Source organism: Mastomys coucha, unplaced genomic scaffold (genome assembly GCF_008632895.1).
Source record: "Mastomys coucha isolate ucsf_1 unplaced genomic scaffold, UCSF_Mcou_1 pScaffold22, whole genome shotgun sequence".
In the NCBI taxonomy this organism is placed as follows: domain Eukaryota; kingdom Metazoa; phylum Chordata; class Mammalia; order Rodentia; family Muridae; genus Mastomys; species Mastomys coucha.
This window is the reverse complement of record NW_022196905.1, coordinates 69,094,436-69,122,030: the sequence shown is the minus strand read 5'-3', so window position 1 is coordinate 69,122,030 and position 27,595 is coordinate 69,094,436. Positions and strand designations below refer to the sequence as shown.

At 36.8% G+C, this 27,595-nt stretch overlaps 1 protein-coding gene across 7 annotated transcripts in view; it reads left to right on the top strand.

Annotated features, from left to right (window-relative positions):
- The window catches only part of Clock (clock circadian regulator), a 78,370-nt gene that overhangs the window by 9,853 nt on the left and 40,922 nt on the right, over positions 1–27,595 (top strand). For 5 of the 7 annotated variants that reach the window (XM_031342782.1, XM_031342781.1, XM_031342780.1 and 2 more), the window contains exons 3-7: positions 12,895–12,978; positions 20,103–20,192; positions 20,579–20,638; positions 20,888–21,036; positions 24,045–24,136. In XM_031342782.1, the coding sequence (XP_031198642.1) occupies positions 20,146–20,192; positions 20,579–20,638; positions 20,888–21,036; positions 24,045–24,136 (348 nt within the window). In that variant the 5' untranslated portion in view covers positions 12,895–12,978; positions 20,103–20,145. Of the gene's footprint in view, positions 1–12,894; positions 12,979–18,178; positions 18,254–20,102; positions 20,193–20,578; positions 20,639–20,887; positions 21,037–24,044; positions 24,137–27,595 lie in introns of those variants that run through there. The other 2 variants (XM_031342779.1, XM_031342783.1) reach the window with 2 other exon arrangements.

Sequence of the window (27,595 nt, the reverse complement as noted above, 5' to 3'; positions counted from 1 at the left end):
AAAAAAAAAAAAAAAAAAAAAACTTCTCACATAATTACCCAGTTCTGTTACCATGATTATACTTCATAGTTGTTTAAATTTATAGTTAACAAATAGCATTTCACCAAAAATAATAAAGTTAATACTCAAGAGGCAAAGGAGCATTCTTAGGGACCTTAGTAGAGGGTTTTCATGGACTTGTATCAGATTCTGCTGTGTCAGATGAACAAACATGAAGCTGCATGCAGTAACTAAATACACCCATTCTGGTCAGAATTGGGTGGGTAAGCTTAACTCTGCTTTGAAAAGAGATTGTTGTGCTTATTTTCAGAATATTTGTGGGAAAATATAAAAAAGTTGACTAGTGTACTAGATGATAAAACTTCAGTGTATTACAAAAGTAGTAATATATGCAGCTGCCCCTGTTAGTGCAGTAGCTGTGAACTCATGTGTGTGTAAATTTAAAGTAAAATTTGATACTCAGTGTTTTTCTCTCATTAGCCCCACTCAGATGTTCAGTGAGATGGATTGCCTGAAACTAATTGCCTTTAGAATAGGGAGGAAGGTGGTCAATTGAAGACCGAGTCAGCCGAGTCCTTACTTCTATAGCTGAGAGTCAATATGCATAACTTTTAAAATATTCATTTTTTAACTGATATACAAACCTTAAAGTTGTACATATTAATGGAGTACCATATAGTGTTCAAGGCATGTGTATATTATGTAGTATTTAAATCAGATTATATGTATTATATATATATGTGTCTTTGTTTCTTTATGTGGAAACTTGAGATCTTTTTTGTAGCTTTTGGAATTAGTAGTACATAATTGCTATCTGTAGTGATGAATACCATAGTACCCCAGTGCTTCTCCCTGTCTGAACAGTAAATTGGTACCCCATAAGTGAGCCTTTCTCCCTTCCTTGTTTCCTTAACCTTCCTCAAGTTTTGGGTAACCACTCTTGTAGTCTGAACTATGAGGTCAACTCTTACAGATTCCATGTAAGTGTGAAATCATGTAGTAATTGTCTTTCTGTGCTTGGCTAAACCCAGTACCACCTCTATTATAAGAGATGAAAGGGCTTCTTTTGTTATGGCTGAAATATAGGCTATCATATATGCATATCCCTTTAAATATCTGTCTGTCTTGGTGAACATAATTTTTTCCACTTACTGGTTAATACGGAACATAGATATAGCAAGCATAGAAACATGTTTCTCTTCAACATATTTGTAGTTCTTTTATATACAGTTGTGTAACTGATGGATTGTTGTTAATGTTTTGAGGACTATCCATACTGTTTTCTATAACGGCTGTACTAATTTATGTTTTCAGCTCTGTTTTTGTTAATTTTTGCTTTAATTTCCTATTTGGAATTTGAGAATGTACTGCCTTGACAAGTAAAGTTAGGAGCGGGGCAGTGGTGGCGCATGCCTTTAATCCCAGCACTTGGGAGGCAGAGGCAGGCGGATTTCTGAGTTCGAGGCCAGCCTGGTCTACAGAGTAATAAGTTCCAGGGCAGCCAGGGCTACACAGAGAAACTCTTGGAAAAAAAAAAGGGTAAAGTTAGTCTAAACTCTTTGTGATTATTCTTAAATCAAGCACAGAGTGCTTACTGAAAGTACAGAAATTTAGTGCTTGTTAAATGAACTTAGGACACATTACAGACTTTTTTTCAATAAACACTTGATGCTTCGTTGCTTGCTTGTGTCTCTAAGGGTTAGTACATGGTTTAAAAGTCTAATAGTAATTGTTTGACATTTAGCTCAAGTTAAATCTACACTCTGATTACCAGCATTGAAACAGTCACTTTAATGATTATGGTTTAATATTTGATGAGTCAGTGAGGCATAATTGGAATACCTCGTACAAGGGCTTACTTCACTCTGACCGTCATTCTTCTCCTTGTGTGTTAAAGGAGCTTAACTGTCTTGCCTTTAGGTCCTCTCTACTCATTATCTTTTGTTAAAAGCCTTGAGAGTCTTCCCTAAAGATGTTACTAGAGTGCTTTCTTTAGCTACAAAAATAAATTGAAGTATTATACCAGTCATACGGTGCTTGCTTTTATTTACTCATAGACTCAATTCCTATATCCAGTAATAATTTTTATATATGTGTCTCTGTGTATAATTATCCATGTTAATTTTTTATTAATATTAATAAATATATTGGCCTGTGGTTTTCTTATGTCTTTGTCTAGTTCTGATAGGGTAATTCTGATTTTCTAGAATGATTTTTTTTTTAAACATTTTAAAGTATACTCTGTTCAGGGCCTTGAAAATTTGAGGAGGACTGGTAGATAATTCTTAGAAGTGAACTGATCTGGCACTCGGCCTTCTTTGTTGTAATCTACTTTTATTTCTTGATATAATAAGTTTGAATTGTGTCCATGTCTGTTTACCTCCTACTAAGAAAGTGAGACTTCATTTCATATACTGTCATCCTCTGCTGTTGTTGGCGTCAGCTGCCATGGAACAGTCTTCTTAGTTCTTTGAATGGTGCCTGTGCTGTAATAATGCAATACTCACATTACCTAGACATTGCATTTTAAGTCCTTGTTTCGTAAGAGGAGGATAATGGGACTTCTTTGCATTTCTTCATCTTATCCCTTTTCCTTCTCCACCTCAGTTTTCTACCTTTTGGTTTTGACCAAGTCGATAATACTTACATCTGGTTTATTTGTATTTTATTTTTTTAAGAATGCAAGCTTTTGGGCTAGAGAGATGGCTCACTGGTTAAGAGCATTGACTGCTCTTCCAAAGGTTCTGAGTTCAATTCCCAGTAACCACATGGTGGCTCACAACCATCTGTAATGGAATCTGATGCTCTCTTCTGGTGTGTCTGAAGACAGCTACAGTATACTCATATACATAAAATAAATAAATAAACCTTTAAAAAAAAAAAGGAATGAAAGCTTTCAGGCTTTGCCAATAAGTTTACTCTAAAAAGCTGAACACAGTAACTCCCACTTAAGCCCTGTTTCCACCCTCCAGCGCCTCCCCATCCCCTCCCAGGTCCCTCTCTTAATATTGTAGACCATTTCCTTTTGTTTCATTAGACTTATAAGCTTTGTAAGAAAAATACATACAGACATACATACACATTTTTTATTTAAAATTTATATTGGTTGCTTTTGATAACTTTGTGACTTTAATAAAAAGTCAGACTTAAAAGTTAGCCAATTTTAGTTTAAGATACACTCATTGAAGTCAGGGGGCTTAAAAATGGTTTTACAGAATACATTGGTCCAGTTGGCTTCACAGAGCTTGCTCTAGAAGGTTGTCCTGACTCTGTTTATTATTGTAACAGAATTGGAGAGGAGACGCAATGTGAGTCCTTCTATGTCTGTTAGGGCCCTGATGAGCAAAGGGTATGACCTAAGAGTTTGAAACCCGCTGAAGCCTTTGTTCAACCCAGAGAAGCAGTTCCTTTGCTTTGGCAGAGGATAGCATCCTCCACCACACACTTAGGCTATTGCCTAAAGACTGCCAGTAAAGAAGGGGAGTTGCGTAGTGACATCTGTTCTCAAGATTTGTCCCCATTTGCTTCTCGTAGCCTTTTGCCTGATAGTTAAAATCAGGAGCTTTGTACAGCCTAAGAGACTTGCAAGTCTTCTGACTGTCTTAGGTACAAAATGATTTGTAAGACAAATAATAAATAAGAGAAGAAATCAAAGAAACAAATGTAGGAATGTTTTGAAAAATATTGAGCTGAACAAAAACTTGATGACCAGGGACAATGCAGTATCTTTCAAGGGCACTGGAAATGGGTCTCTTAGTTCTTTGGTGTGTGTGTGGAGGTATGCATGTGCTGTGGCACATATATGAAGGTCAGACAGTAACTGTGGGTGTTGGTCTTTGCTGAGATATCTTGTTTAGACAGGTTTTTTGTTTGCTTCTAGGCCAGCTGACCCTTGAACTTCTAGAAATTTTCTTGTCTCCATCTGATTTTACCATGGGAGCACTGTGATTCATAGTCCAGAAACGCTATTGCACCCAACTTTATTTGGGTTCTGGTGATTCAAATGCAGGTCCTTATACTTGGGTGGCAAGCACTAGGGTCTCCCCAACCCAGCTCTTTACCTTAATCTCTTTTGCCACAGTTATAAAATATCTTAATTTTTATAATTTATAGATGGCTGGCATGTCCAAGTGTGTTGGCAGATTCAGTGTCTGTTGACTTGTTTTCTGCTTCAGAGATGGCATCCTCCAAACTGCTTTTCACATGAAGAAAAGGAAGAGCCAAGCTCCTTTAGCACTTTTTATAAGGGTACTAATCCCATTCAGGACCCACCTCCCAGAGGCCCACACTGTAATACTGTCTGTCACAATGGGGATTAAGCCACCACATAAGAATTTTGTGGGGACACATTTAGACCATAGTACTGGTATAATTCTTTGAAGTCTGAAACATTTGTTTGTTGTTTTGTCTCGTGTTGAAGTTGTTATCCTCCTGGCTTAGCCTCTCAGGTGCTAGATTATAAATGTCACAATCTGACTCCAGCAGTCTTAACTTTTAAGCATCTCATAGAGGAAAAACTCAAAGAAATATTCAGAATTCGTAATACCCCAAAGAAAAACTTTGGTATTTTTTGTCCCTTGTTTGACACTGTGTGAGAAACTCTATCCCTTTCTCTTTCCCACGTTTATCCCAAACAGCGTGCGCTTTCTCATGGCTTTCTATCATGGTGTGGATTTATGTAACCACCCTGCAGTCAAGGCGTAACACTAGTCTACTAGATCTCTCAGACTAGCTCAGAACATAGTGACATGATGTTACCTCTTTGCTTTTGTCTCCCTTTCCTTTTACTGTTATATCTTGTAGACTTCAGTTTTTCAAAACTTTCTTTAATAACCGTTCTCAAATGCTTCAACTGCCCCTCCCCAACCCACTGTCCAAAGATGGGGGAGAAAAGATGATAAGTAGGACAACAGGATGTGGACCTGTTTAGAAGTAGTTCTTTGGGCTGATTCCAGTCTCCGTTGTCAGGATACCAGTAGTTTAGTTCAGCAGTGTCAGGATGTCAAAAGTCCAGTTCACCAAAACAGGAATCAGCACAAGTGGCTAGATCTAGTAGAAACAGCCAGGTCTTTGCTGAATCAGCATGAGTCAGCGGCAGCAACCAGAACCAGCAGGAATACCAGGTAAAGTTCTCTGCCTTTCCTCTCTCAGTGAAGAAGAGATCAGGGAAGAAGTGAGAGCAACGAAGCTTTGCATGGCAAGTAGTGCAAATGCTCTGACACGGTAGAGTCCTAGTTACACTCTCTCCAAACATATGTGTCCTCTCATGGGTCTTCTGCATCACATGACACAGTAAGAAATGCCCACTTTATATCTTGTTATCATCATGGTATCTGTGCCTTAGGTTTCCTTTTTTTTTTTTTTCTTTTTTCCTTTTTCTTTTTTTTGGTTTTTCAAGAAAGGGTTTCTCTGTGGCTGTCCTGGAGCTCACTCTTAAGACCAGGCTGGCCTTGAACTCAGAAATCCACCTGCTTCTGCCTCCCAAGTGCTGGGATTAAAGGCATGTGCCACCACTGCCCAGCTTTTCTTGTTTTTTTAAGATTTATTTATTATTATAATTAAGTATACTGTAGCTGTCTTCAGACACACCAGAAGAGGGCGTCAGATCTCATTACGGTGGTTGTGAGCCACCATGTGGTTGCTTGGATTTGAACTCAGGACCTTCGGTAGAGCAGTTGGTGCTCTTACCTGCTCAGCCATCTCGCCAGCCCCCCAGGTTTCCTCTTTTTAAGGTGAAACCCGCTTCCAGACTCTTGACCACAATCTTTCTCAGGAATTAAGTTTGATGGTATGACCTCAGTACTCACATACATTTTCAAACCTGTGACTGTATTTAGGAGATGACCCTTTCCTGAATTGAGGAGATAACCCTTACTTTTAACAGATAACTTACATTGCCACTACCCGCCAGTTTCGTTTCATTTCTTAGTCTGTAGCTTTTCCTTCATACTCTTTTTTTTTTTTTTACCCAATAAATGCTATCATTTATCTTTTTACTACTCTTTTTTAAAATTAACTTTGTTTTCTGATTGCAACCCCCTTTCCCTATAAACATTGGTTAAGAGGGAGTTGCAGCTATTAAGAAATACTAAGAAATCTTAGGCTTAGTGGATTAATGATCAATGACTCAAAGATACCATGTATAAATTGGTTGTGAAATGTGTAAAATAAAGTGGCTAAAGCAGAATATATAAACCTTTTTGGCTGATGAGAGTTAAGAATTCTGGTTAGGAGACAAAAATCAAGCATGAAAAGTACATTGTAGGAGTCAGGCTGAGGAGGAAGTCAAAGCCGACCTGCCTGTGCAGGGATATGCAAGAGGAGGGATATGCTGAAGAGTCTTAGGACTCTGGAAAAGAGATTTCTCTACCCCAAACACTTAGAATTATAGTTCCATTGCCATGGTGGCATAAGCGTTTAAAATGTTGAAGGAAAAATGTCTTTAGCCTGAAGAAGTGCAAAAGCTCCCTGGAAGCTGGAGCCTGACTTGGGAATCATAAAAGAAGATAGCTCTGTGTGTCTATACCCCGTCCCAACCACACTCAAGCTACTTGAGTTGAGAACAGATCTCACCAAGCAGAGAAGTGACCTGTAAAATAAACCACAGCTCATGCTATGCATATAGATGGTGACCTCCTGAACAGTAAAGCTGAAGCTTTAGAAATGGAACTTGCATGGGGACCACCACCCACAGAAGGCCAGCTGAGACTCTGTGGTCTAAACCTAAAGTCATGTTCCCACAGGCCCTTACTAGAGCCTCGAGTCCCATGACAATGTTTGGAGTGTCTAGAATACAGTGGAAATTTTCTTGACATACAAAGAAAAAGGAAATTGTGACTCTTAAGGAAACCATAAGAATAACCACAAAATAGAGTGATGAGAAAGACCTAAACAAGCCTTGAGTTAAAGCTAAGCACTCGTATGAGTGGAAAATAGGGTTTAGGGTTTGTGCCTAATATTTGAAAATCCCATGAAAATTAGATGAATCAAATGGAATTTCAGAATTGAAAAATGTAACATGTGAAGTATAAATTCACTCTACGGGTTTAGCACAGTAGAGATGACAGGAAGAGAAAGTGAACATGAAGATAATCAGTAGACATCTCCAGACTGTTGTGTACATCAAGGTCAGCTTTATAACCAAGATTCATGTTGAGATCTGAAGTCTGTCACAGCTTTCTGCTTATGGAGTACTTGCCGTCTGCACATCTGCATGGTCCTCACACAGTTGCTTCTTAGTGGCTGCAAAGATGTGCGTGTGTGTAGCTTGATCCTCATCTGCCTGTCACTGCAGATTCAGAGGTAGCCTTGACTTGCCATTGTTTCATATTGAGTCACTTAAGACTAAGATAAAGTAGCCATACACACACATGGATATAAAAAGTATAATATAAAAAGTAATAATATATATGTGTATATATGTGTGTGTGTGTGTGTGTAGTATATGTAAGTCAGATTTTATTTAATGTATGAGAACACTGTCACTGTCTTCAGACACACCAGAAGAGGGCGTTAGATCCTATTACAGATGGTTGTGAGCCACCATGTCATTGCTGGGAATTGAACTCAGGACCTCTGGAAAAACAGTCAGTGCTCCTAACTGCTAAACCATCTCTCCAGCCCTAAGTCTTATATCATTATATTAATGAGTGTTAATTTTGTCTTAAGTACAAATAAGTATAGTAGTTATTTTATAAAAGGAAAATATTTTATGGCCCATGTTTTCTAAATAATCTGTGGTTCAGAGTGTTTATTTGAGTTAGTCAGATGGTTGTGAACTTGCTTGGTGTACTTAGTTGTACAAAAAAATGACTTGGCAATTAACTTAGGTTTTAATAATTCAAAACAACTGTCCTTTAAAAAAATTAATTAATTTTATATCCTACTGAAGTTTCTCCTCCTCCTCTTCCCAGCCCCTCCCCCTCCCTGATTCCTCTTCCTCTAAATCTCCTCCTCCTCTTCTGAAAAGGGCAAGCTTCCCACAGCTAGCAACCAGCCATGGCATAGCCAGCTGTTGCTGGAAGCCTAGGCACATATTCTTCTATTAAGGCTGGATGAGGCAACTCAGTGGGGGAAAGGGTCTCAAAAGTAGGTATCAGAAGTCAGAGGCAGATCTTGCTCTCACTGGAGAGTCCCACAGGAAGACCAAGCTACATAACTGTAGCCTGTAGAGGGCCTGGCCCAGTCTCACACAGGCTTCCTGGTTGGTGGTTCAGTCTCTCTGAGCCCCTAGGAAACCAGGTTAGTTGATTCTGTGTTGTATTGTTGTGTCTGTGACATCCCCCACCCCCACCTCCTACAATCCTTTCTCCCCCTCTTCTACAGGATTCCCAAAACAGTCTAGTGTTTGGCTGTGGGTCTCTACATTTGTTTCACAGTTGCACTTTTACTGAAGTAATTATACTGCAAAAACCCCAGAACTATTCAAGGCTTGAAAAGGAGGTTATTTATTTTGGGTGACATTTTTTTAAGTATAGTCTCATTGATGGGATGGATAAAAAGATACAATGTATTACTATACATTATTAAGTTATTAAGTGAAGTGTATGCTAATTTGTTTTAGCAGCCCTGTGAAAATGCTGTGTGGTGTGTTGCTTCTTTAATTTTTACTTGCAACATGGAGTTGTGTATGTGTGTTTTTCTCTTCTTCTGTAGAGTTACTTAAGGACATTTTCATGCAAATATGCAATGTACATTGAGTAATGTGTATATGTGTGTGTGTTATATATATATATTGCATACTCACACACACACACACACACACACACACACACTTATACTTGTCTATGTCTCTCATGAGCAAATTCTAAGCCTTGTGTTTTGATAGTATTGCTACAAAATCAGATTTCCTAATGGATCTCCTGAAGATTTATGCCACTAATAAAAGGCTATACTTTTAAGCTGGTACAGTTATTTTTTTCTCTCTCTCAAATATTTTGGGACCTCTCTAAGAGATTCACACATATTTGGCTTTTTAAGTTAATGGACTTTAAAAAACAAAATCTGAGGTTTTTGGTTATGTTTGGATATCTGTTTCATACTTTGAAATCACATTGCATCATTTTTAATGTGCATTAGAAACTATGTCATATTTTTAACATGGTATAGTAATGAGGTAGTTTTATAGAAAAGAAAGTAGGTTCTCATTTATTTGGATACTATACAAACATAGAGCTTAGATAATATTTGTAGAAATATATCAATTGAATTGTTGAAATGGTCTTATATTTTATTAAGAGAACTTGATACTATTTTTTTTTTAGTTTTGTTTAATAATGTTTAGAAATTATTCATTCTATAACATTTGATAAGCTTCTAAGTTAGAGTTGTAGTGCCATGGACTGGAAGCTTCCGTGGTACCACTACAAGGCTTGGTTCATAAACTGGCTTGGGGTGTGGCTTTAAAGAATATTGATGTTCCTAACATACCAGTTAAACTTCAGCACTACTTTTGATTGTTTGTATCAGCGAATAAAAGGCTTATGGTACCAAATTTAATAAATTGAATTCTAAAGTAGGTCATGAATCTGTAGTCTGTTGGGTTAAAAAAATATAGTTTTAGTCTGTAAATTATTATAGAAAGTTTATAGTTTTAGTCTTTAACTTAAGTTATTTTCAGTTGTCTTTCGGTAATTAGTATTAATTAAATCAAGTTAAAAGAATTTCTTCCCAATAAACAATATGAATAATATATAAGAAAGTAACTTTTTGTTTTTTTTTAAATAAATAATATATATTTTAATCTTCTTTCTTACATGTAGGTAGAGATGTAGTATTAGACACCTAATTTATAGTAGGATAAAAAGAACACCAGATTTTTTTTTTCCAGTTTTCTAATTATAAGAAGAATGCATGTTTTTGCATTGTGGAGGAAATTTTAGAATGCACTGAAGAGAATGTGAAAACCATTATTCCTTAAATATCTCAGAAGCCATCATATGCTGTAACTTTGTTTTAGGTCTTGATGCCACTATAAGTACAAATTGGATATATAGTATTTATCTAGCTTTGTGTTAAGTAATATTGCAATGAGTATAAAACTTCGGATGCCTCTCTGATTGCTTATTTCCCAAAATGAAACTATTGGGTCAAAAGATCTGTACATTTCAAACTATTCATGTGTCTCAGACATCCCCCAACCCCTTTAAAAGTCAGAGTTGGGGGTGTAGCCCAGGCTATCCTTGAACCTACCATGTAGCTGAGGGAAGAGGACTTTAAACTTGTAATCCTCCTGCCTTCCTTCCTGGGTACTAGAATTACAAACATGTGTTATCATGCCTGGATTATTTGGTGTGTCACTAAACCAGGATTTTGTGCTTGATAGGCAAGCACTCTACCAACTGAACCACAGCTTTCCTTTACGAAGAGCAAATTCCTGGCTGGGGCTCTAGCTCAGTTGCTAGAGTGCTGAGGAGAAAGCATACCAGTCAGCAGAACTTGAGGTGGCTGGTAACACTGCACGGATAGTCAGTCAGGAAGTAGATGGGGAAAAAGCACTTTGCTCAGCTGCCTTTGTTCATCTTTCGTGTACAGCCCAGGCCCCAGCCCAGGGAATGGTACTGCTCACATCATTGTGGGGCTGGTACCCCAGTCAGCCAAATGTAGATTCCCTCTCAGGCATATTCAGGCTTCCCTCCTAGGTGAGGCGTTACCCTGTGACGGTCACAGACAGGTTCAGCCATCACAGCACAGCCATAGTGGACTTTGTTTTTTTTTGTCTCCCTTTGGAGTTAAGAAAATCTGTAAAGGAGGTGATGCTCAATGAGCACAGGAGAGAGAATGCTTATTTAAAACAAAAAAAAAGGATGCTCATGTTTGCAGTATAGACTCACTTCACTCATGTTCTTTGGAAGAGTTTGAGGAAAAAAGATGTTAACTTTTCAGGGTTTGATGGAATCCGTGAAGCCAGTTTGGGTCTTTGTTTCTCTTAGTGAGTAGTTTTTGGTTATTGGATTAGTGTATTTATATAATTCAGATACTTACCTATTCATTTATTTATATGTTCAGACTCTCTTCCTGTGTAAATCTTGGTGGATTATGTATTTGTAGGAGTTTATCCAGCTTCTTGTTTGCCTTGTCTGGTGGTGTTAAATAATGTCTTGCAGTCTTGTTTCTGTGGCTGCAGTTGAATTTTCTTCTATTTCTCATTTGACTTACCCAAATCTATATAATAGAATTGAGGGCATATCAATTTATTTGATATATTTTTTAAAGGCTTAGCTTTTTTGATTTTGGGGATGGGCCTTATTCTGATTGGTCTTATTTCCTTCCTTCTGTAGACTGTGAACTTGATTGTTTTTCTTTCTGGTTCTTTGAGGCTTCTTAATTTTCATTTTTCAGAGCTGGTTGTTAGACCAAAGGCTGAGAGTGTATCAAGGCAAGTGCCCATCACAGAGTAGCGCTCTGGATGTGGTGATTTTTATTGTGGGCATTTAACCTCTAAATGGCTATTCCCATGCATTTTGACGTGTTTGTTTGTCTCAGAATACTTGATAATTTCCCTCTGGATTTGGTTGTTAGCCTTTTGGTTTTGTAATAGTGTACTATTAAATTTGCACATTTGTAAATTTCTGCTTTTATTCTATTGTGATTAGAAAGCATACTTCTGACTTAAGATTGTTAAAACCTTTTTTATGATCTAACGTGACCTATTGTACAGATTTTCTCAGTACATTTGAAAATAGTGTACATTCTGTAGGTTTTGCATGAAATATTCTTTCTATATACGTTTGGTCTATAATGTAAGTCTGCTTTTATTTTTAGCAGGATGATCTGTCTGTGTTTTATCTCCCTCCACTCTGCTTTTTAGATTTGGATGCTTGTTGGTGGAGTATGCATCTATATTTGCTGTAGCTTTTGAGTGACATGATCCATGAGTATATGTGTATGTAGATACATATATATATCCTTATCTTGTGATAGATCTTTATTAAAGTCTGTTTTGTATAGTATAGGTATGAGTACATATGTCCTGGTTTTGTTTGCTTCCTGACCTATGTGGAAGGTCTCAGTCCTTTGAGTTGTAGCCTATGAGTACCTTTAAATCCAAAGTGAGTCTTACTGATACTGTATGTCCATTAGGATACTTACGTAATTTTTAGAAACACTTGCGGTTCAATTTCTGTAGAGGATTAAAAGTGATTTATCTTATTTTTTCTTTCTTTTATTAAGTTTTATTAGATTTTTTTTATACGATGTACTGTCCTCAGCTTCTCCAGAATCCTCCCTCCCCATTAGAATCCGCATCCTCTTTGTAAACAGGCATCTAAAGAATAATGATAAATAAGATAAAAACAGAATAGAACAAAACACACAGAAAAAAAGCCAAAGAAAAAACACAAGATACATATGAAGACACAGAGACACACGTTTGTATACACAAGAATCTCCTAAAAACACCAAACTAGAAGCCATAATATATATGCAAAAGACCTATAAGATTTAAGGAAAGTCTTATGAAAACTTTATGAGACAGAGAACTTTGAAAAATGCCACTGAGTTTATTGTATGTTGACCATCTTCTGCTGGGCATGAGGCCTGCCCTTACAGAGTGAGTTATATCCCAAGACTCCCGTGGAGAGAACTGATTTTTCATTATGAGTAGTTATAGACTGGGCTTGGCTTCTGGGTCAAGGATGGGGTGGGGGTTGTGTCTACTTCTCTCAGTTCTGGGACCTTATCTGAGCAGGTTTGTAATTGTATTTGATTTTCCTCTACGTCCCTGGCCTTGTTTATAGTTTTAAAACTATTTTCTTTTTATGTAATCAGTTTATAGAATTTAATTTTTATTATACATTTTTGTAACAAAGTTCTAAATTTTGCTAAATTAGTTAAAATGTTTTTGTGATAAAATTTATATGTTGGATATATTTAACATTTCTTTTTTTAAAACAGAGTTCTGATGGTCAGTCATACAGAAGAGGGCCTTGTGTCCGTGGGTTTTGAAGACTCCATTCTAAAGATATAAAAGTGAAAGAGGTAAAGGTGAACTATAATGCTCCATTGTATTGATTTTTTTTTTTTCCAGGAAAAAATGTGTAAAAGAACTTAGAAATTACTTGACATACTTATTTGAGGAAAGCATTATTTAAAACTTTTCGCTCCTGTGTTAACTCAGAACTTTTTCTATTCAGTAGTTACTGTTTATGTGTTACTTTAATTAATGGTTACATGATGATTAATAGGACTGAAGCTATCAGTGTCTCATGAAGATTGAATTTTCAAGGAAAGCAAGCATTAGTTCTATCAAGAGAATTAAAATGGATACTAGAGATGGATGATGGCTTTCATCAGGTAGTCAAGAGAAGGCCATGTTGAAAGTCATTTTAGTTGTGAGTGAAATGGCAGGTGCTAAGCCATGTAGCTCTGAAAGAGAAAAGAAGCTGCAGTGGCAGCAGCAGGAGCAATGACTGCGATGCTTGAAGCACAGGGTATAACTGGCTGGAGTACGCATGTCCTAGGAAATGCAGAGTATGAGTGAAGATCCACTTGCAAGAGAGATGAGTGGAACAGATGGCTGGAAGAAAGTCAGGACTCTGAGTAAATGTATATTTTAGAGACTTTGAAAACCTGTAGAATATGGTGACTGAGGGATGGCTCACTGGGCAAAGTGCTTGCTATACAAACATGAGGACCAACCTGCGTTCAGATCCCTGGCTCCCACATGAAAAAAGCTGTTGTGACATTGTGTACCTGTAATCCCAACACTAAGGGATGGAGATGGGTGGATCCCCAGAACTCCCTGGTTTATACACAGGTATGTATGTGCAGGTACATGTGCATAACTATAATATACATACACTATATGCATGTGTACATCTACACGTGCTATAGATAAGTCAGAAAGGCATTGTGATACAGAATGTGGTGGCACATGCCTTTTTGGGAGGCAGAGATAGAGGATCCAAATTTTGAGGTTATTCTGGGCCATGTGATAACCTGTCACAAAAAAAAAAGAAAGGAAGGAAGAAAAAGAAAAAAAAGGCAGTATGTATTTAAGGCTCTGACATTGGAAATCTGGACTAAGATAATAGATTTAGGCATAAAGATTTGGCATAAAGAAGTACTTAAAAGTTTGCATTCAGTTACCTAGGAAGTGTGTTCAGCCCTATTACAGACTAATGCTTATTATTGGAGAAGCAACAGTCATTAAATTGAGTAGAAAAGCTAGAAATGTTCTGTCATGGAAGTTCAGAGAAGAAATCATTAAGTCCATACAGAAGTGGTCACTTACAGCACATCCACCAAGGATCATGTAGAATCAGGGAAGCAGGCCATGCATGTAGCACTGAAGTACTTGTGACTACAAATGGCAGTTTCAGTGGCTGTTACAGGAGTGCAAACCTAAGAGTGGTGAGAGAATGAGGACACCTAAACAGATGACAGACTCTAGCCATGTACCTGCTACCTCATCACTGGGATAGTACCTGACACAAGCTACTGAAAGACAGACTTCTTGATTATTTTGGATTCTGGGTTCAGTCAATCATGGTTATTTGCTTTTGGGTTTCTGGGCTCATTGTGAGATGGGACATTAGGGCAGCAGGAAAATGAAGCAGAGGAAGGAGCAGGATACGGGAAGAAGCAGGACAAGATACAGGCACCTGGATCTTGCCATCATTAACCTCTTCTTATCTCACCTCTTACCACCTCCCAATAATGCCTTCTTATATGGGTCTGTCAAATGACTAATCAGTTTATTATGTCAGAGCCCATAGGATTCAGGTGACTTTGTCTCTTCTGCATGTACTTCCAGAGACTTGCATCATTAACCTCTTAGATGATCTCAGCCATTCACAGGGTCACCTAAGACCATCCTCCACATCAGATATTTATATAATAATTCATAACAGTAGCAAAATACATTTATGGCATAGCAACAAAATAATTTTATGGATGGAAGTCAACACAACATGAAGCATTATATTTAAGGGTCACAGCATTAGGAAGGTTAAGAACCACTGTCTTAGATGTTTCTCAATCCAGTAAAGTTGACCAACTTTAACCAGTCACAGCTAAATAAAAAGAAGTAAATATGCAAATAATACTTCATAAGAACAAGAGAATGGGAGAAAAAAATAATAGCAACAAAAATTTTGCACCTTGAAAAGCAAAAGGAGTGTAGTTTCTTAAGCTTGTGGGAGGCTTGAGAAACTTCTTGTGACCAGAGAGTCTCTGAAGTTGTCATAACTTGAGAGCACTCTTTGATTTCTAGAAATGAAAGTGATGGTGGTATTGAAACAGAGTAATTTGCTGTAGATATTCTTAAAGGTACCAGAGATGAGCAACTTTTTAAAAGAAGGAAAGTTCCAATTTGGTTTGTAGTTTCAGTCAGTTGGTGTCATTGCTTGTGTTAAGCCTGAGCATTATGGTGGTAAAGCTTCTGACTTTGTGGTAGTCAGGAAGCAGAAAGGCAAAAAGGATACTAGGGTACTGATAACCTGATTTCTCCAGCATTTCTGCAACTTCTCAGTAGCCCCTTTGCCTGGGAACTGAGCCTTCAACACCTGAGATTTGGCTGTGGGCCATCATTAGAGATCAAACTATGGCACCTAGGGAACAGAAAACAACTTAACCAGATACCTAGGGAATCATCAGGATAATAGTGAGTTCTGACCCCTAGATGACAGCACTGTTATTGGGTATAAATAACAAATAGACATCATGGGAATAGATTAGAGAGTTCCGGAGAAAACAGTTGGAAAATGGTAGGGTGTATACTGAGTATAAGATACAGAAAGTGTACTTAGTTATGAGTTTGTAGTAAATCAGTACAAAACTAGATAAACTACAAAGAAAAAAACCAGCCTTTTGTTACTTTTCTCCTGCTGTGATAAAGTACTAACTATACCAAGGTAACTTGTAAAAGAGAGTGATTTATTGGGTTTATAGTTCCAGAGAGTTAGAATTCATGGTGACTGAAGACAGAGCTGAGAGCTCACATCTCAAACCACAAGCAGGAAACACCACATTGGCGATGGCAGGAAGCTCTTTAAAACACAAAGCTTGACTCTGACCTCCTCCTCCAAGGCTAATACCTCCTCATCCTTCCCAAATAGTGGTACTAACTGGGGGCCAAGTATTCAAGCCTGTGGTAGACTCTCTTTCAAACTCATAGCTACTAATCCAGGGAAAGTACTCAGAAGGGGAGATTGAGAGGGCTGAGGCCTAGCTTTGAGTTGCAATTACAGCTGAAAATGCAAACTTCAGAATTACAAAATTGGAAAGTTGGGAGGGGGAATATGTTTACAATGTAAGAAAGGAAAAGAAAAAAAAAATCCTCAGGGTGGAAAGATTGCTCTGCAGTTGTCTTAATTAGGGTATGTATTGCTGTGATTAAAAACATGGCCAGAAGCAACTTGAAGAGAAAAGTATTTTTTTCAGCATAGAACTCTTGTGTCACACTTTTTACACAGGGAAATCAAGAGAGGAACTAGAGGCAGAAACTGAAGCAGAGGCCATAGAGGAGTGCTGCTTACTGACTTGCTCAGACTGCTTTCTTACATATCCTAGGACCAACTGCCTAAGGGTGGCATCAACTGGAGCATCCTACATTAATCACTAATTTAAAAAATACATCTATAAGTGTACATACAGGCCAATCTAATAGTGGCATTTTTTTTCAGTTATGGTTCCTTCTTCTTAGATAACTATTTCCTGCCTAGTTGACAAAAAATAAACAACTAGCCAGGGAAGCAAGTCAGATCATTGGCTAGTCTTCCAGAGAATGCAGATTCAATACCCACCATCGACTAGTGGCTTACAATCACCTGTAATTTTAGTTCCAGGGGATTTTGACCTCTTTTTGTCCTCTGTGGGCACTTCGTTCATGTGGTACATATACAAACAAGCAGGCAAAAGACCCATATACATAAAAAGAAATGAATTAATTGAAAATTTAAAAATCCCCCGTTTCCTTAAATCAATTAAATTCTCGTAGAATTACCAAGATGCCTAAAAATCTAGACACTTTAGAGATCCAAAAAAAGGCTTATTTAAGTACATTGGGCCAATCAGTAAATTATAACTATCTAGGCACTGTATCTGTAAACAAAAGAGTCAAAAGTAGCAAAGATGTTCCCAGTAGCAGACTTTATTACTGAAAGAGAATGGGCAATGGAGGGCTTCTGATTTTGTAGTAAGTTTCCTAAAACCACTTTACAATAAACTTCATATCTGCTTACATGTGGGAGTCCAAATTATAAAATAAAAGCATGGCAATAAGGACACTGTAGTTTTCCTAGGGAAAGGAAAAAAAATACGACAGTAGCTAAAGAAGGTTGGTGTGTCAAGGCGAGTAGGGTTTTGTTTTATTGGTCTTTTTCAGCTAAGAAATAGTGATTGATGAACTGTGTTAATGTATTGATCAGTGGCAGTAGTTGGAAAGAAGGCCTGTAGTGGGCAACAGTAGATGGGATTCAGAAAGATGAGTAATGCCATTAATAATACTACAGGTTATTTTAAAACAGAATCCTTCTTATGTGAAGGATTCTATTCCAGAGATGGACTGTGGTCTCTGAGACCCTCTCTCCTTCTGTGTACTGTTGTGTGTGATGTCAAGAAAGAGCTACATTTGTCATCTAACCTGCTGATACGATTCCTTGGTTTAATGCTGTCTGCCCTTCCCTGGTATGCTCACAAGTAAAGCTGGTTTTAAAAGTAGTGTTTATACACACACCAGTACTTGTGCCTCAGTACCCTGTCATCATGGATCAGTAATGTGATACAGACTCACTTGCTAAGTCTGTGACTTTGGAGTTCAAGAGGCTTATGTAAAGGAACATTTAATTCCTAGCTTGAACTTGATCCTTTTGTATTTTGGTAAACTGGTAAATTGCATTTAAGTAATTGCAATTGACCCCTTTAAAGACACACTGCCTATCCTTCTGGTTTATTAATGTTAATACTTTATAAAAATAAATAAACTTTATTCCATATGAGTAGGCTGTATACTTGGAATTTCTCTTGAGCTTCTGTAGGGACATGGTATAATGTCTAAAACAGAATATTCCTGATGAGCAAGTGTAACATAGCTTGCCAGTTTGTATTGAAAGCCTGGTTTATTATGTGTTTTCTATGTTTCTTTATTATCACAGTGTTCTGTTAGACACTCTTCGAAAGGTTTGCTCTGGAGATATTTAATCCTCATTTCATTTCCTTTATTTTTCTCTTAAATAAGATGTATCTATCAATTGGCTGGAAAAGTAGAAAGAAGATCTTGAGCAAGTGTGGTCCTAAGTTGAGTGTATTGGCTGTGAGTACAGTTAAAAGATGAGTAACAACTTTTTTGAAAATTACTCTTGGCAGTAGTAGAGAGTAGCCTAATAGTGAGCCAGTCAGTCTTCTAGGCCATTTTGATTCATTCATTTTATATCTTTTCAGAAGTGTCCTTCCTAGAAAGGTTTACTGCCCCACTGCCACCCCTTGTTTGTCCTGTTTTCTCCTTTTTGACAGTGAAGCATGCTGATGACACATAGGCACAGATTTGGTCCCTTAGTTTTGAAACTCTATTTGTATAAACCGTTTCTGCTGTAGTGATAGAGCCGACATCTGTCAGTGCCATTGCTCAGGCTTCTGATCAAGAAGGGTGACTTAGGTCAACTCAAAGGTTCTGTAACTGTGTGCTCCCTCTTAAGATGTTAACTCACACACTTGAGTCACACTGATCTGTCATGATATTGATCCTGCCATTATCTTGTAAGCACCCTTAGTCCTATTTTGTTAGCCTAAACACATAGGCCGTGCAACATCATTTTTCTTTTTTTTTTTTAATTCTTTTTTTAAAATTTTTATTTATGAGTACACTGTCACTCCCTTCAGACACACCAGAAGAGGGCATCAGATTCCATTACAGATGGTTGTGAGCCACCATGTGGTTGCTGGGAATTGAATTCAGGACCTCTGGAAGAGCAGCCAGTGCTCTTAACCACTGAGCCATCTCTCCAACCCCGCATCATCATTTTTCAAGGGCTTGTTTCTCTTCCTCTTAGGAAGGTACATATGAAAACACTGATAGAGTTTCTTAGGATCTCCTGTGAAAATATCTTTAAACTTCTCTGGCTTAGTAGAGTTATACATTAGAATGTTTTCTAAATTCTAAATAAAGTAAACAATAATATAAAACTCTTATACCTCAAAACTTAGGATGTTTAGAAATAATGTCATCTGTTATTCAAGTACTTAACTCATGGCTTGATAAAACTGCTTTATAAGGAATTTTAGTCTTGTGACTCAGTTTGAAAACAGCACATTGTAATTAAATGTAGAAACAATATGAGACATTTTATGGAACTTATTTTTGCTGCTTGGTTTGCCATCTCCTTAACATTCCTATAACATGCCTGTAAAGAAAATAAGTTCTAGGTTTTCTCAAGTGAAGTTTTGTCCTATTTCATGGCCTGTGCAGCTACCCACTGCCCTTCTGCTTCTCAGAATCCTCTCAGCCTGTGCATCCTGTAGTCCATTGCTTCTCAGACCTCAGTGTCATAGAAACCAGCGAGGATCTTGTGGAAATGTGAGTTCAGATTCAGCCAGGAGTTCTTCTCTGACCATGAGGATGCCTCTGCACTCTCTTTTCAAGAACACAAATCCTGACCCATGATAAGACTCATTATCTCAGGCGTCCCTTTGTACTGTTCACAGACACACTTGGTTGCTTCTTGTCTGGGTGATACCACTGGGCAATATAGTTTTATTGTGTAATTTGTTTTCATTGTTTAGATATCTGTTTCCTTGATCAATACAGATTTTTGCTTATAGAACTGAGCTCATCAGGTACAAGATATATGTACTGTTTAGCAGAAAATAGAATCTCAGCAAATATTTGTTAGACTATATTATTGTGGCCAGTTTGTAGTTCTGTAGTCAAAGTGTATGCTGAAGATTAAAAATGACATTTTATTGCTGTGTAGAAATATAATTTGAATTTTTCCATATTTCTTTTAGAAGAAAAAAAAGCTTAAAATATTCCCCATCCAAAGATATTTGCTTGAAAATAATATACCAGCTTCATTTGAAGTCTGCATAGTAATAGTATTCTCAAGATAACTTTGTAGAAGTGTTTTAGAAAACTAATAAGCATTTCTATTTTCTTTTCTCAAAAGGAGAAGTACAAATGTCTACCACAAGACGAAAACATAATGTGTTATGTTGTTTACCGTAAGCTGTATTAAAATGAGCTCAATTGTTGACAGGTATGTTTTTAAAATTCACTATTAGAATAATGATTCATATAATTCCAAGTGGGTTGTTTAATACAGTGACATAATTTCATACTGGTTTTATATAGATTTTCTGTAAAAAAAAATTTAAGAAAATTTTGAAATGATATATTTAAACTAAATAAATTCTTGATTAGCCTGATACATACATATAGCTGAGTATCACTGCCTTTAAAATTCACATGTGAAAGACTTAAAATATAATTAACTGTAGTTAAACTTTGTTAGAAAGTAAGTTAGTGGTTCCTAAGCCTCTATTCATTTGATGCCTAAGATGCAGGTGCATCTGTGTGGACTCGCCTGTCGCTGTGGTGTGCTTGCCAGTCCTGCTCAGCCTTTCTCTATTTTTTCTCTTGTAGAGATGACAGTAGTATTTTTGATGGATTGGTGGAAGAAGATGACAAGGACAAAGCAAAAAGGTAGTTAGCTATGAAATAGAAAATAATAAATATAATAGTTGTATTTATTTATAATAATATAATACCTACAGGTAGGAACTTAGATTGCCAGTATGTAGGTTATAAATTATCTTCTGACCTTTCTGACCTTAAATAAATTAGTCATGTTCAAATTAAACATTGTATGAAACTATTTGTGTAAATAGTTAAATAGTAAATAGTTAAATAGATTGTTTAAAAAACTACATGTTCAATTTATTTTTTTCATAGAGTATCTAGAAACAAATCAGAAAAGAAACGTAGAGACCAGTTCAATGTTCTCATTAAGGAACTGGGCTCCATGCTTCCTGGAAACACTAGAAAGATGGACAAGTCTACTGTTCTACAGAAGAGCATTGATTTTTTGCGCAAACATAAAGGTAAAGTACTGATTTTGTAAAATGAGTGTGTTTTTTATAGGATTCTCCCCTACTTAAAACATAATGATTTATATGATGTTTAAGATAAAATGATTTCTAATGTGTTCCTTCTTTCATTCAACAAACATTTGGTGAGTTCTGTATTCCAGGTCCTTAGGATGATTGTCCTGGCTCCCAGCTTAAGCCGGGGAGACAGATATGCTAACATATAACTGAAGTACAAGTGAGTAGTATTTGTAAACTGTAAGCTAGGGAGCACATTTTGTCATGATCTTTTATCATAAAGGATAGAATGTTTTAGATGTACAAATAGGTAATCTTTTAAACCTAGTCGTCTTTTTAGGTTAAGTAAGTGACAAAGTGTTTTACACAAAGAGATACTACGTGCAAAAACAGAAAAGCAAGGAGGTATGATTATAACTGAGCATGGTTTGTGTTAGAAGGCTATAAGTGTATTTGAGAGTTGGGTCATGTAAGGTTGCTCCAGACCATTTTAAAGGGCCATTTCGGTGTATGTCTAGGAAATAAACACTACACCTCAAATTACTTGTTACTCAAAGAAAATTATCTTGACTGAATCACTCATGAAAAGAAACTATTAATGTCTTTGATATTTAGGTAACAGAGATGCTAAACTGTAAGAAGTAGAGAAGGATGTATGCTTTTTAGCTGAAGTAAAACTAGAGCACAGATGCTAACTGCTGCCTCTGCCGTTTTCCTTGCCAGCCCTTATAATCCACTGCTAGACTGGCTTGTGCGCCAGTACGCTCTGAATTTTTTTCATTAATTTCATTACTGACATTACCCACCCATCCCCAGTACAGCAAAGGTTTTTGTTCTTTTTTTAACCTCTGTAGAGTTAGAATTAGCAATCTTGATCTGCCTGCTATTGACTTTCTTCTCCTATGGCCTCCATATTCTCTGCTGCTTCCCCTTCCTGTCCAGCACCCTCCCCTTTCCCCTTCCTATTCACCACCCTCCACTTTCCCCTTCCTGCTCTCTACATGGGATGTTTCTTAAGGCTTATCCTTGTTTTCTTATTTCTCAACCCTCTTCCTGTGAGTACCTCATTGTATAACTGTAGCTGCTATGCATCTGTATTCAACTACTAATGAATCTTATTTTCAGATGCATAATTTCATCTTTATATTCCTAGTTAACTTATTAGATACCATTTTCCATGTCTCCAAACCCATTCTCTCTAAAATATATTCATTTTGTCATGTCAGTTCCTCCTAAACGGACTTTTCCCATTTTTGTACCATTTGATTAGATTCCCAGGACTCTAACATGAAAATACTTTGGGAATGTTTTCATTTACATTAGCATCTACCACACATGCCACATTCTCTGCTGCTGATTCTTTTGTAAATGTGTCAGTTACTTACATTGATCTTCTTGCTGTCTTGAGCTCCCTTTGTTTACACGGCACATTCGGTGAAATCAGTTTCTTAAACATAGGAGCTCAGTAAATGATTGTTGAATGAAATAAAGTGAAATGCATACATTTCTGCCACCTGACAATATAATATTAATTTTGGCATTAACTAGATTTGTCCCCAAGATTGGATGTATAATTCTCACAAAATGAAATTTGGTAAATTCCAGAGACATTTTTAAAGTATTTGTTTATCTAAAATAGATTTGTATTAACTAAATCTTAATGAATTTATGTCTATAATTGTATATAGAGTTGATAGCAATTTTAAGAGCCTGACTATTTCACAGAATTAGTAACTATACTTTTTTAGTTACTTGTCATAGTTCAGTGTAGTCACTTGTAATATGCCAAATTTGATATGTAAATGTGACACATTTAACTATCTGGTAACAAAATATTAAAATAATCCAATCCATACTTTTCCCTACAAAGTAAGGTAGCATACAGCCTGTCACATTGATCTCTAATTTGGTTGTTACAGTCTACATTTAAAAAGAAAAAACAACAACAACAATGTTACGGTATTGTGGTACTCATCTATGATCCTAGCACTTGGAAACTGAGGCAGGAGGATCATAAGTTAGAAGCCAGCCTGAAATACATAGTAAGACCCTGTTTTTAAAAAGAAAACATGTTAAGCAAATAGTTCAGATTTCATTATTTATTATAACATTCTTATAACTAAATCTATTTTTTTTAAAAGATTTATTTATTTATTATATGTAAGTACACTGTAGCTGTCTTCGCACCAGACGAGGGCGTCAGATCTCATTATGGGTGGTTGTGAGCCACCATGTGGTTGCTGGGATTTGAACTCATGACCTTCCGAAGAGCAGTCGGTGCTCTTCCCCGCTGAGCCATCTCACCAGCCCCAACTAAATCTATTTTATGTAGCAAAATGGAATAGCAATATGGCAGAAGGCATGCACTAGGGACCCTGGAGGCTTCAGGAGGCTCCATGTTATTACGAACATTAGAAAAGAAGACACTGACCAAAGCCACTCTGCAAGTGATTATCACTGAGATGTTTCTGCCCCAAATTTTAGTTTAGTCTCTGGATTAACTAATATAAAGCAGTTGAGATTAGGAGGAATCATTTTGCCTAGCAAAAACAGGTCCTTTTTTTTGTTGAGAACAGACCTGCTGGCCCCGCTGTCCACTTTCCTTTGAGCCGACAATCTCTACTCTAGATATTACTAGTTGAATGGCAAGAAAAAGACAAGGGAAAAAGTTTCTTCAAAATGTTTGGAATAATCTTTCTGTAATCTGCTTGTTTTTATTTATTAATTATGTCAAGCTAGAAGCAAGCTTAGGCCTATCAGCCACAGAGAGTATCAAAACCCTCTCTGTCCTTTCTCCCCAATAAAAACCCCAAAGAAATTGTTACTACATTATCCATACCATGCTAGAAGAGAACATTTCACATTTTTAGAACCTGGCCTCCTGTTAAGGGAACCAGTAAGTTGTGCCTGTTTGTTGTCATTGAGTAGGAAGAACAGGCAGGTTGTAGCATGTTGTGCTCCCCCAGTGATTAGAGTATGCCACTAATGTGTCAATCTGTTTACAGAGATCACTGCACAGTCAGATGCTAGTGAGATTCGACAGGACTGGAAACCTACATTCCTTAGTAATGAAGAGTTTACACAATTAATGTTAGAGGTATGTTCAGATTTAATTTTTGAAAGTTTCCTTTTTTAAAAAATTTAACAGTAATTAATTTTAGTATAGTTTTGGCAGTATTACTAATATTGAAAAGTCTTAATTCAGTGTGATGTAATAACCTCTGTTTGTGTATAAGTAACAATTGATCGGTGTATTAATCAAGTATTGTAAGCAGATAATGCAATGTCATAAAGTAATACCAAGTTTTTCTATTTTCATTATTTGAAAATTGCACATAATTCAGAAACGTATAGTTACTGTGTCCTCATCCTGGGACCACGTACTACATTCTAACAAAGCATAGCATGTGTTCTCATGTCTGACACTGTTACCAGTTGTGTCTGCTCTACTCCAGCTGAGCTGCTATGTCATACATAATAACATGGATTGTGGAGCTGAAAACCACAGAACATTTCCATAATGCTAGAGGCAGACAGCCCAGTGAGGAGGCCCTCATGGGCTTGGTGTGTAGTGAGAGCTCTTGAGTTTAGTTCACAGGTGATCATCTTCTATGTCTTGGCATGCACACATGCTATGTAGGAACTCTCAGGGACTTTTATGGGACATTTATGGGGACACTAATTTCATTTGGTGGCTTCTTCACCTAATCACCTTCTAACCACTTCCTCCAGTACAGCACAATGGGAAGTTAGGTTTTGACATAAATTCTGTAGGACACAGTGTTTAGTCTCTAACAGCATCCTGCTGGACACCTGCCAAAAATGAACACAGATGGTAATAAATGATGTGGTTTTCAAATGAGAATATGTGTTGAAAGGTAATTATTCTGTAAGTAGACACTTTTAAAAGGAAGCAAGTGATGTTCTGTGACAGAATTGCTTTTAAGAATAATTGAGAATAGTTTTTGCTTGTATATCGGGCATAACATCTCCCTGTCAAATATACACAAAAGTCTTGGAACGTTCATACCTAATAGCTTTACTTTTCTACTTTTTTTTTATCTTTTCTTGGATAGAATAATGTAGTTTCATTTATGCACAGAAACCAGTCAGAACTCAGTATCAAGTGTCATGGAAACTTACAATAGCAGGTTTACTTTGTAGGTAAGAAAAGTCATCAAAGCACCCCTCCTGGTACTCAAGAGGGTAAGGGAGAATGACTGGGGTGATAAGGGTGCTGAAGCTGGCCTGGCAGCATGTGGGGAAATCAGTACATCTAAGAAGTGAAATTGTTAGGCAAATAGTTTATCTGAATTATGTATGTAAATATAATATAATAACTATATCTCAATGGCTTTTTTTTGTTTGTTTGTTTTTTGTTTTTTGTTTTTTGTTTTTTGTTTTTTTGAGACAGGGTTTCTCTGTGTAGCCCTGGCTGTCCTGGAACTCACTCTGTAGACCAGGCTGGCCTTGAACTCAGAAATCCGCCCGCCTCTGCCTCCCATGTGCTGAGATTAAATGCGTGCACCACCACTGCCCGGCTCTTCAATGGCTTTTTTATATTAACTAGGGTCTGAAGCAAAGTAAAACAGGTTTTAGTAAGTACTGTGCGGTGTAACAATTAGTAAATTCTGTCTGAAGATGCACTAGAAATTACTGGTTAAAATTTGTATAGGTATAACGTAAGCATTTAAACCTATACTTTAAAATTGAAGGAGAAATACTTTTCTCCTGTTAACTCATGAAATTCTCATAACTGGTTGCTTTAAGAAGGTGTTCCATAAAAGGAAGTGTAGGACAGGGTTGTCAAGAAACTTGCCCATGTCATATAGGTAGATAGTGCTTCTCCTGGGATGCACTACAAGGTTACCGTGCCCTCAGCTACTATTACAGGCACTGCCTCTGAGATGAGCAATTGAATGAGACCAGCTCTTTAAGTTAGGTATAGTTGACATACAACTCAAGGAACAGTCTTAATTTTATTAGTTTTTTTTTTCTCTTAAAAGAAGAATACATGACAATGTATAAAAGTATCTCTTTAAATATGTGTTTATAAAAAGTATATACACAAGCCAGTCTCTACAACAAGAAAGAAAATTCATTCTTCTTTATATTATAATCCTAGTACAATTGTTCATTCAATAAAATTTTCTGGTGTAGTATAAGCCACTTAATCTATCTTTATTGGCATGAAAAGTTTGTAACAGATTTAAAAATAATTATTTTATTGATTTTTTTAATGCACCTATTTTACTAATAGGCTAAATAGGAAATTGTTAACTTCAGGTTTTTTTCTTCATAATAGGAAGCTTTTATATTAATTGCCAAGGTCTGTCTGTGTACTACATACATACACAGATAAATTGTAAAAGAAAATAAATAAAAAATTCTAGTGATGTTAAAACACTATAAAAAACATAGAAAATATATTAAAAAACTTGAAAATGTAAGTTAATTCTTTCATAATTATCCTTGGATTTTAGATTCACATAACTGAACAATGTTCTATTTACTTTTAATATATACAGAATATTTTTAATTTTTTGCTACATTTGTTTATTTACTTGTATGTCTATGAGTAAATTCTTGCCCCAGCACACGTTTGGAGGTCAGAGAACAACTTGTGGGAGTTGGTTCTCTCCTTTCACCATGTGATTCTAAAGATTGAACTCAAGTTGCCAGGCCTGGCAGCAAGCACTTTTACCCATTGAGCTATCTTGGTAGCCCAAATATTTTTAAAGTTTTTGTATGTATTGAGTAGATTTATTTTTTAACACTAATAGGCCAACATGAAGAATTTGTATATAGGTATACATCTTATATCCTCAACCAGATGTTTGCACACTTGCGATTTTACATACTTCAAGTTTGTGTTTTCTGATTGAGTATTAAGATTGTAATCATAACAAACTGGATTTGTTTATAAAATAGTCTGGTTTTATTTAGGTAAAGTCAAATAAATACTGACTGGCAAGACTATAATGAAATTGTGTTACTCTTAGGCAATTATGTTGATTATAGATGAGTTGGCAGGCCCTTCCCATTTTCAGCTGAATTTCAGATGTGGGCTTTATCTTAATATGTTAGCATTGCAGCTACAAGAGCGTAGACCATCTACTTAACGTGTTAGTGTTGTTGGTACAGGAGCTGAGGCCATGTAACTCAACTTGTTCTTTACTGACTATACCCAGAGAAGCTGAAGCTTGTTTACCCCCTCTCCCAAAGTCTAACTAGTCCTAAGTAGAGCCTAGGTCTTAATACACTTGTGTTGCCTCTCCGTTCTTTGAATGCTCCTGTGCCTTCTCTCTCTCATCCCTGTTGCCTGAGAGGAGTAATTTACTGGAGGACTGGGAGTAGGTGTGGCAGGACAGAGTAATTTTGTTAAAGTCCTCTCTGGTTATACATTTCTGTCCCCTTGGCACCATAGTTTTCCCTACAGTCTAGGACAAGTGCTCACACTGTGTTAGCCTCTTTGCTAAAGATCCGTGGGGAACTTAGCTCCCATTCTCTGTAATTACCATTCTAATCTTCCTCAGACTAAGTAATCACTGTTACC